The 10,636-nt window shown below is 44.3% G+C and overlaps 1 protein-coding gene across 1 annotated transcript in view; it reads left to right on the top strand.

The window, feature by feature from the left end:
* Nucleotides 1-2,241: 2,241 nt before the first annotated feature.
* Nucleotides 2,242-10,636, top strand: part of LOC119172724 (uncharacterized) — a 66,398-nt gene continuing 58,003 nt past the window's right edge. The window contains exon 1 of the mRNA XM_075892936.1: nt 2,242-2,373. Within this exon, the coding sequence (XP_075749051.1) occupies nt 2,325-2,373 (49 nt within the window). The 5' untranslated portion in view covers nt 2,242-2,324. The remainder of the gene's footprint in view (nt 2,374-10,636) is intronic.

Genomic DNA, 10,636 nt, shown 5'->3' with positions numbered 1-10,636 from the left:
TCGAGTCCCCTCATTGAACTTTTACCCTCACAGGTCGGGTCTGGCACAGTCGCCTTTGTGCCTTTATTGTAATGAGAGAGAATCTTTGGAGCACTTCTTTTTGTCATGCCGAAAATTCAAAACTCAAAGGGAAAATCTACTAAAAGAACCCCTACGAAAGTTGGGCTTAAACTTGACACTTCCGGTGATTCTTTCATTTGGCGCAGTCGTATTTGGATTCAGCCACAGGAGCGTTTTTACCGCTGTTACAAATTTCTTACGAGAATCAAAAAGAATGGAATGCTAAAAATAAGTAACTTCAGTTGTTTTATGTATAATTTTTTGTATGTTTATATGTTTTCTTTTCAAGGTTTTTTCTAGACATTTAACACCTTTTTATTATTACCTATATTTGCTAATTTTTCCAACGCTCCCTTTCAAGAAGTGAATTAATTTAAAAAGCAAGGCACCGTCCCATTCATGGCCTATCCCCCTAGGTGAGTTGCGCCAAGGTGTTGAGGAACCAACCAACCAACCAATCATTGCCATGATACCATCGTCGTATTGCAGCCGCGACTTATTTGTCGTCATTTTTTAATGGCCGTGCTTGCACTGTCAGAGAGCCACCATTGCCTTCGTCACTATATTCACGTCTTCGATGCTTCACTTCGGTGATCGCCGTAGTGATCGACAAATTGTCGACCAAAGCACACCAATTGCATCAAACAGAGTTATCAATTTTGTTTCGTAATGTTGCTATTCGGAACGCTACAACATAACTCAGAAACCAACGCAGATATGTCCCATTTGTACTTTTTCGTCAGCGTAGACTACACGCATAACTTCCGAACCAGTTTCGATGATTTAAGCAGTAATTAAGTTAGTTCAGTGCAATAAATTCCACACTGACACTGTGCACAAACACTGGTCCCTCTACTCGCGTAGCTTGTGTTTCAACAGTGAAGTGTTCTTAAAGATAAAACATTCTGTATCAGATCTTCCCTCCCATATCACAAAAAAACTGACCAGAAAAGCACTAGTGGCCGTTTCTAATTCAGAGAAGTCCTTTCCTGACCTAATCAAAATACGGCAGCAAAAAAATCTTTACCGAGAACCCTACATCTCAATGCAATGGATGTAGCCCTTCCGGTAGTTTTCATTTCTTAGAACGTCTTGCGGGACAACCGAAGCTCTGATAACGCAACAGCTCGCATTCAGTTCTGAAATATGAACCTGTACACACGACTTGCTGCGTCATTTCAGCTTCAGCCATGGTCAGCTTCCGTGTCGCCCGTCACGTCATGGTTTACAGTACGCTGCCTACTTGAGGATGCCGCTATGACTCAGCTAATAACCTTCGGGGGACTAATGATGCTCAATTACTTTATTTGTTGTTTTGTACCGGGGAACTGCCAGAAATAAAGGCAGCCTGCGAACCATTCCATATCAATATTACGCCGTTCCATAGTCTTAAGATGAGTGAGTAAAAAAAGTAACTTTTTGTCCCACTCCAATAACGTCACCTATCTTGCGCGCCTTTCCTCGCATTATCGCCGTGAACCCGGCACTTCCACGTCAAGAATGGTACGCTCCTTATCAGCGTGACTCAGCATTTTTGATAGTAAAGTGGCAAGCGCGGATTTTTCAACTAAGGGGACGCAATCAAGCTCGATCCCGGCTGCGGCGGCTGCATTTCCGATGAAGGCGGAAATGCTGTAGCCCGTGTTCTCAGATTTGGGTGCACGTTAAAGAACCCCAGGTGGTCGAAATTTGCGGAGCCCTCCACTACGGCGTCTCTCATATACATATGGTGGTTTTATGACGTTAAACCCCACATATCAAACAATCAGTCAAGCTCGGTGGCGATTGTCGTTGCAGGACAAGTATACGCCGTTTTTACTCGGTTCACCGTCCGCTGCAGTTTCAACCGAAGCGAGTCGCGGAGCTCGCAGCGGGACGAAACCGCCGCGTCACTCCGAAGGCTGTCTGTCTGTCTGAATGACGAGGCGTGTCGTGGCGGGGTGCTTCGACGTGAAGACGCCTCTTGTTCGAATAGCGTCCGTTCCGTACGAAGTATCGATCTGGGCGGATATAAAAAGTCTAGAGACCCTACCACCAGGTGCGCTGTCTGATACCGAGTGCGGCGAGCGCGCTCCTCCTCCCTCTTAGACTAGGAGAGAGAGAGGGTAGGGAACAAGTGAAGGAGAGGAGGGCGCGACGGAAGCGAAGTTGTCCCGTCAGTTCCGCCGCTCCAATCTGCTCACCACGCGAGGTTTGCGCGCGCCGCGCCACTTTCGGAGCTCCAGGATACAGACACTTGTTCATCGCGCGCGCCCGAAATCTTCATGTTGCCGGCCGCGTTGTTCTATGTTGTCTGGGCTGTGCTCGAGTCGGGTGAGTGCGCGCTTCCATCTCCAAACGCACTTAAGTGCTGTCGTTCTCGTCGCACGTAGCTGACCGCAAAAGTTTGCGTAGCACGGCACTTACGAAACTCAACCATTTTGTCGCCACTTACCTGTAGTACTTGATACTTCGGTGAACATTATTGTAGCTCAAAATCGGTTCACTGTACCCTTCGAGGCGAGGGCTGATGCGTTCGTTGGGAAGGATGTTTCTTGTTGCACGGTCCCATGCCGGCAAAAACTTTTGCGGTTAGATTACATTCATTGTTAAAGCCGTGGTGTCATGACAAACTTTATTCTAAGAGAAGAAATTTCGTGTAAACGTTTCTTTACTGTTCCCAAACGGATGGTGCCCTACTTATCCTAGGCTTTAATCTTGTCACCCGTTCAAGCAACGGGAGTTCTTGGGCTAGCTATAAAATATTTTACAAAAAAATGTACTTTGTAGCATATTAAATAATATGCGACAGTTGTCATCTATCAGAAATATGTACATTAAATTTTCGACTCTACTTTTAAATATAAATAACAATTTATTCATTTTTTTGCGTGATGCCTAATGGTTTCATCCTGTTTCATTTCTAATGCTTAATAAGGAGCTCTTATCGGCTTCCATTCAAAACTCAACAGAGTGCTATTTTTTATATGCTGGTAAAATATACTCTAGCTTTTGCCTGTCCTATTGAAAGATAAATGAACTTAAGCATTAGTTTACAACCCTCCTTAATTGCCTTACTCCTTCGCCTTTCTGAAACAATATCTAATCACCACATTTCAGCTACCAACGCACAATAAACTTTTTTATGCGGATATCAAGCACCACAATTAGATTGCCAATAAATTTTGAGATAAATTGAATACCTCATGTGGATTGCGGCAGTTAAAAAGAACCAATATTGTTTACCAAATCTTTGAGCTTAAACGACTTGGTCAAGTGAACTTTGTCAATTTGAGCTTTAAAACACAGTAAGTATCATATGTAGTAACGTTATATTTGCCATGGTATCTCTTTATTTATTTATTGTCACTCATCATTACACGACTTTATCGCAAAAATTGTTCTCTTGGTTAAGTAAGATTTGTTCCTTTGGAGAGCTGTGCGGCACTTTTCATGATTCTTATGATAATAACTTTTTCAGGTAATTATCAACAAATCATTAACCAGTTCTCAACGCTTATTGTTTTGAACAGTGTAGAGCACATATTATTAGGTTATATGCAAATAAGTGCTCGATGATGAAGGCGACTTCATGAAGCAATTGATGCGATTTTTTTCTTCTTGTGGAGCCTTGCGAGGTCACACCAGGTCTCTGATGGTACTCTGTAATGCACCAGCACGAATACTTTATGTTAATTATGCGTTACTTCGCACGAGTGCATTTCTGAAACTATGATATTTTTCTGCGGGAATGGAAACAGTGCAAATCACTTCGTAAACCAAACTGAAGTCCAACGCCACATTGACACGTGTTTGATTTCTTCATTACATTACAGGATACAATCCATCATGTACACTAACCTTATTTCCGCAAAATGAGGCATATTTTATACCCGTCAACAGCGATTTCTAGCCTCGAACAAGATGCGTTTAAGTGTTTCAAGATTTTTTGAACGACTTCAAGGTACAGTTCAATTAGGAAATGGCAAACTAGCCGTATAATCTCTCCGCGGCACTTATGAATTGAAATTATGAGTAACTGCAGTTCACCTTTTTTATTAACCACGAAAGTCAACATTGTTGCAACACTAGTGCACTTCGCTAACCACTAAGAACAAGCTAGCGTCAGGTACCTGACTGATTACCATGTTTGGCGTGGTGACTGTTCCGCTGTGGTGTTGTGCCATAGGGTTTTATTCCCGGGACATTTCTTTTTATTGCGTTTTCTATACACGGGTTCGGGCTTCTCTTCCTTTTCTCTTCTATACAGCAACGACACGTTCCGACAAACTTTAATTAAACGTCGCTAAAAGGCAGGAGTCGAAGATACACGAAGCATGATGCAGCTCCCGTACGCGCAATGTAACCCGAGGCACACCGCTTGTTCGAATATATTTCAATACTCGTCATTTTAGGGGTGCTTGTAATTTTGTAGTGGGTGCATTTTTCACTGCAACATGACGAGTCACTCAAGTTTAGCGGGGCCTGCCTTTTCGGCCGACATGCATACACGCACTAGGTTGGCGCTAGCAGCACATTTCATCTGTGTGATGCCGAACTCAATTGCACGGCCCTGAAAACGAAACAGAAAAGTTTAGGCGTTGCATAAGCAGCGAACTTGGTCCTCATTATAGCGAGGATGCTCGAGCCTTTTTTTTCTGCATGTTGAGTATCCTGCTAGAATTTCGTGAGGCGCACTGCGTGCAAAGAGCGCCACTGCTGTAAGAATCAAGCCACTTCGTTTAGAAACGCAATATTGCGTCGCGAGCGCGAAATCGTCTGTGCGACGAAGCATCCTACACCTAAACTTTACGGCGCGCGAATGCTGACGCTCGAGCCGCTGGGAATGCGGAGAAATTTAAATTGGGCTCGAAGACCAATATAACCGGCGGGGTCTTTCTGCGGCGTCGTAGGCTTTATCAAACGCCGTTGTGATCGGCCGCAAGTGTTACGACATGGCACTGCTTCTCAATTGATACCCTTTAGTTATACGCGAACGGGAAAGTAAAATGAGAATAAGCCGTTGCAATTTTCTATTTAAAGTCAGCCGTGCCACTCTCTCGAGCAACCCGCGCTAGCGGAATATACTACTCGCAATAGACATGCCATATAGAAGGCGCTTCTCTGAACCAAAGAGCGCATAAGGCGCCCTCTCCAGCATCTCGAGTCGTTGCTAGTTCCCGCGTGTTCCAAAGCGTTCTAAGAGAAAGCGGACACGACGGAAGCGGAATAGCCGTAGCAAGAGAGCGAGGCGGAAATGCTTTCCTAAGATGGTCGTGTTTGTTTCTTGGTCGTGTTGCCCGCATTTGTCCCGACGGAGCGCTGCGGGCTGTTTTCAAATTCTAATCATTTGCCCAGACCCCTTTCCGTCCTACCCCCTCCCTCTTCCTTACTGGTTCCCTCTTTCTCAAAAGTAGCAGAGGGGAGCACGTCTCTGCAGGACCTAACAAGATTGGGATAAAATATTCACTCGAGGCGACCTCCCCTCGTAGGCCATCCCCTGTGACCTTAGTGCTTTGGCCGATTGCATTGCTTCCGCGTAAACCACACTCTCTCTTGCCCTTTATCAGCGATTTCCTCTCGTACCTTTACTCCCTTTTTTTCCCCTCCATAACCTCCTTGTTTCTACTTCCCGCTACCACATACGTGTGCGTGCGGTATACGAGGATATGGTGGCCAGCCGAACCGCATTCATCCTTCGACAGTTGCTTGCCAGAGTCGCCCCCCAGCGCAGCAAGGTTGCCTTGTTTTTCTTTGCCTACAGTTTTCTTATCGAATTAGACTCATCGAGTGGCCGGCCGCATCTCACTTTGCTGCCTGCGGCACCCAGCGGGAAGCTCGTTGGGGTATCACCGGTGACCGGCGGTCTTTTACCGGACCCCGAGAGCGTTTACCGTGTAGTACACTGAGGCACGCAACGAGTGGCGTAAGCGCTGAAGCGTGAACGGGGTCAGAGAATGGCATCAAGCCTCTTTTATTTCTTTTATGTCTTTGTCGGCGAGGCTCAGTGCAGGGTTTTAGTGAAACGGGAGTCGCAAGCGCAAGTAGAGCAGCGGAGAGACGTCTTTTACAGGGCCGCATCAGCGACTGCCGACACAAGAAAAAAACGAAGTATTGTGAAACGCCACGAGTGATGATTTTAGTAAGGCACCCTGTCGCGATTTGTATAGAAATAGCTCTGTAATGACTTTATCTGCGCTATAGAAAAGAACAACAATGTAAAAGGAGAAGACAACATCTGCGCTCATGCCGTCTTCTGTCGCCGTTGTTGTAGACCAGTTGAAACTCATTACAATATGAACGTCGACCAATTAGTCTAAATTGGTGCTCTTCTCCAAGAAGACCGAGAGTAGGAGCTAGTTGCTTGTAGTTGACACTGGCGACGCGCTTTTTGAACACGAAGAAAAACACGAAATTCACAGGTATTACGCAACGCGAGCGCACACTAATAACCGTTTAGGTATTTGATGGAAACGTGACCAAGAGGAAAAGAAAGAAAGAATTGATTGATATGTGTGGTTTAACGTCCCAAAACCCCCATATGACTATGAGAGACGCCCTAGTGAAGGGCTCCAAAAATGTCGACCACCTGGGATTCTTTAACGTGCACCCAAATCTGAGCACACGGGCCTACAACATTTCCGCCTCCATCGGAAATGCAGCTGCGCAGCCGGGATTCGATCCCGCGACCTGCGGGTCAGCAGCCGAAAACCTTAGCCACTAGACCACCGCGGCGGGGAAAGAAAGAGATCCTGTGCAAAGCACACAGCTGGAGAGCAATCATCTGTCATATCGTCAATTGTGGCTTTTTCTACCACCGTAATTTCCATGTAAAAATGAAACTTCATCATAGAAGGCACGCTGATGTATTGTTCGCGCCCCGCCGCGGTGGTCTAGTGGCTAAGGTACTCGGCTGCTGACCCGCAGGTCGCGGGTTCGATTCCCGGCTGCGGCGGCTGCATTTCCGATGGAGGCGGAAATGTTGTAGGCCCGTGTACTCAGATTTGGGTGCACGTTAAAGAACCCCAGGTGGTCAAAATTTCCGGAGCCCTCCACTACGGCGTCTCTCATAATCAAATGGTGGTTTTGGGACGTTAAACCCCACAAATCAATCAATCAAATCATTGTTCGCCTCTTTTTTGATATTATATACTTCAATTATTTCTCGTGTGGATTGATCTCTGTGTGTGGACAAAACTTTATGAGAGATGTGTGCGCAAAAAAGGGGGTGGAGGGGGGAGTGAACAATGCATCAGCGTGACTTCTATAGCCCTACATGATAGCGAGGTTATGTTCTTGAACAGCGCGATGTTTTAACTTTTATGCTGTTGGAGAGTATCCGTTGGATGAATAAAAGTTTTTTTTAATGTTCAACATGTCAGCTGATATGCTGTTTTCTTGCGTTACTGTGGTCACGTGTGGGCGAAGGTTGAATTGTTTTTTTTTTCGTTCTAGTTTTCTGATAAAAATTCACTTGCAAATCAGTGCTGTAGCTTTGTCCCCGCCCCCTTTGGTGTCGTTCGCTGTATTAAAATATGTCTAAGAACTGTCGCTGACTGGCCCAGCTTTCAGTCGTTTCACAAAAATGCGGCGCTCTAGACTAAGCAAGTCACTTGCGGTTCTGTGTACGCCTGTTTTCCAATAATTAGTGATCCAGGTGGTGGGCTTGTTGGGCGATCAGCCTTTTCTGATTTAGAAATGTGATCGTTCGTCGAAGTGACGTCTGATTCCACTTTGCCACATTCTATTGTTGCCTAGACATAAATGCGCTCACCGCCGTTCTTGCTTGTAACAATTGAAGTGTTGTGCTGCTGAGCACGCGGGTGAAGATCCCTTTGCATTAGCTCAACCTTAAAATGTGCTCAGCGTTCGGTAAAATAAGCTTCCTGAATGGCGTTCTTGCCAGAGTCTGGCCGTGAGTTAATTTTCCTATTTCGTGGCCTTTCTTTATTAACAGGACGAAATGAGCACGCAATTAGCACGTTGTTGAAAGTAGCACTGACAGTTGTCATTTCACCATGCGCACATCTGCATCATTGACAATTCATTATTAGGCTAGCACGTTTTTTAGTTATGCACGTAATTATGACTAACTAGAATTATTTGTCATTAACAAAATCATTACTAGCGGCTTCTACAGTACACTGGGAAAAATATGCACGAGCTTTGCTTCGCGTAATGCCGTTGCTCTTTTTTTTTTTTGCAAATTACGCTGCGTGATGATTGGGTGACCTGTATATGTATACATATATAATTCAACAATATCAGCACGTGATACACGTTATTTTGTTCATCAGGGTGAGTACGAGTGAGTCTTCTTTCCTTACATATGTTTCTTTTTCTTTTGTTTTCATCTGAAAGCGCCAATAAATAAAGAAAATTGAGGACCGTTGGTTGAATGAAAAGACACCGTGTACCAGTAAAAATACACTGAGTTCCTTTGGAAACTATTCCTGAACTTTTTTTTTGTTCTGTTCATTTCCAATTGGCGTTTTTTTTTCTTCTCTTTTTGTCGACTTGATGCGAAAGGCGGAAGATGTGGGGCCCAGGATTAAAGGTTTTACTCTAATCCTCTTTGGGCAGATTGATGAAAACTATTGGCACTCTTGCAAGGGCAGTAGGGGCATGTATTACCTATATCCAGATGCCTGGATCTTCGGAGCCAGTCAGGGGCTCATTTACTTTGGCGGGGGAGGCTTACACGGGAAGACACGATGACTGGAGTGTCAATAAGTTTCTACTTCTCTTCACTCTTAATCTTTTGTTTTTCTTTTTTGTTCTCTGTGCATAGTGTTTCTTCATTCTTTATTAAACTTTTACGAAGTATTTCCTCATCGATTTGCCCGCGCTTCGTCCGATAACAGGATCAATGTTGAACAACGGCTTACAATGTTCGTCAAAGCTTTGACGAAGTGGTATAGAAGAGAAGGTTCGTCACTTATGAGCCAGAAGCGTCAGCTGTGCAAAGCAATGGACTAGGTTAGATTGCAGTGAAGCAGCGGTGAGCGTGACCAAAGGCATTTGCGTTACAATATTGAACCGATAAAGCGACGTGGCACATGGAACGCGAATAAGCGTCTTTTTGTTAAGTCTAATGTCAGTTCATTATCATTAGGTATAATATTTATAAAAATAAATGGCAAATGAGGTTGGCCAACAAGGAACGCAAAATTTTGATATTGAACAAAGAGAAGTTCTAAGCTCGTTCGGTAATAATGCTGCTTTTTTTTAGATTTCTTAGCTATGCTGGTTGTTCATTGACATCTTTTTTCGCTTTCTAGCTTTATTGCACTTGCATCAGTAAGAATCAGTTTACTGCGCAGAGCCCTGTCTTCTATGGTCTTAGATGTCATGATATGTTGTGTTTTGAATCCCAGTGTCACTTCCCTTGAGGCGTAGTTGCACTGAGTGAGATGGAACAAAAAATAACTAAACAATGGAACAGCACAAGTGGTGTCCTCTGTCGTTACTAGTTTGTGAATTTCGCTCAGCACTACCATATTAAAATGCCGTACCAACTAGCCCAAATTGAAGCTTTGAAAATCATTTTCCTTCTAGGTTTAGCCGCAGTACCCCCAGAATCAGCCATTATAGTCCAACTTTCAATCAGAAGCTCGCGGGGCTGTTGTCCTTTTATACGAGAGGAATGCGCTCACTTGCTTTTGTACAGGTGGTTCTGTGGTCTGATGTCTTATGGAAATCCTGAAATTGTTAATTGCACTTCTGTCACGGCTCAAAACCCTCAGAGAAAACCCTTCTCTAGCCGAAACTGCATGCCTGGTTGTAAACTATAATCAACAATACAGTTCTTACTAAGTGTCGTGGTGGGCGTTTCTGGAAATTTCATGGCGCTCATTGCCCTCAGTGATGGCTATAGGACGGGAGTGATGGAGCTAATTCTCACCATTGTGCTTATAAGCACAATGCCAATACATTTACGAAAGGTATTTAGCTACGCATTTTTTTGTTGTCATATCGAGTGAATTGTGACGTAATTTTACCTTGCAGGTCAATAAATCTAGATTTCTTTAGCGAAGTTAGGCGTGCGCATGCGCGTGCATGTGTCCATCCATATGTCTGTAGCTTACGCTATGAATACCCTGACAAAGCAGCATAAGCCACTTCTTACTTTTTTATTTTAGCTGTGGTTTGAAGATGTGGTATGTAGGTATTGAGAAACGTTCTGAAATAATATGATGACGCAAACAAATGACAGCTATCAATCACTAGCAATTGGAACGTGATTACCTGGGACTGTCAGATGTCGTCCGGACCAACCCGGTGACTACAGCTTTCTTTCTGTCCTTCTGTTTCTATTTTTTTTTTCATCGCGCATCACTTTGATCTTTTTTGTGGTACAGCTCTAAGTAACAGTTCAATAACACGAATACTGTTTCGCTACTTTCTTCCTAGACAAACGCGCTTTTTTTGCAACCTTTCATAGCGCAAACTTTTAATGGTTTCCGAGGCCTGAGACTGCTGTTGTGTAGGGGCGGGATGCCACATGTGACCCTCATTAGCGACCTCCCTTTCCCTTCACCACACATCTGTCGAAACGGGGCAGCTTGCTTTCAATCGCTTTGTCCTTTGTCTTTCA

Source organism: Rhipicephalus microplus, chromosome 4 (genome assembly GCF_043290135.1).
Source record: "Rhipicephalus microplus isolate Deutch F79 chromosome 4, USDA_Rmic, whole genome shotgun sequence".
NCBI lineage: Eukaryota > Metazoa > Arthropoda > Arachnida > Ixodida > Ixodidae > Rhipicephalus > Rhipicephalus microplus.
The sequence above is the reverse complement of the archived record's forward strand: the minus strand, read 5'-3'. Positions and strand labels throughout refer to the sequence as shown.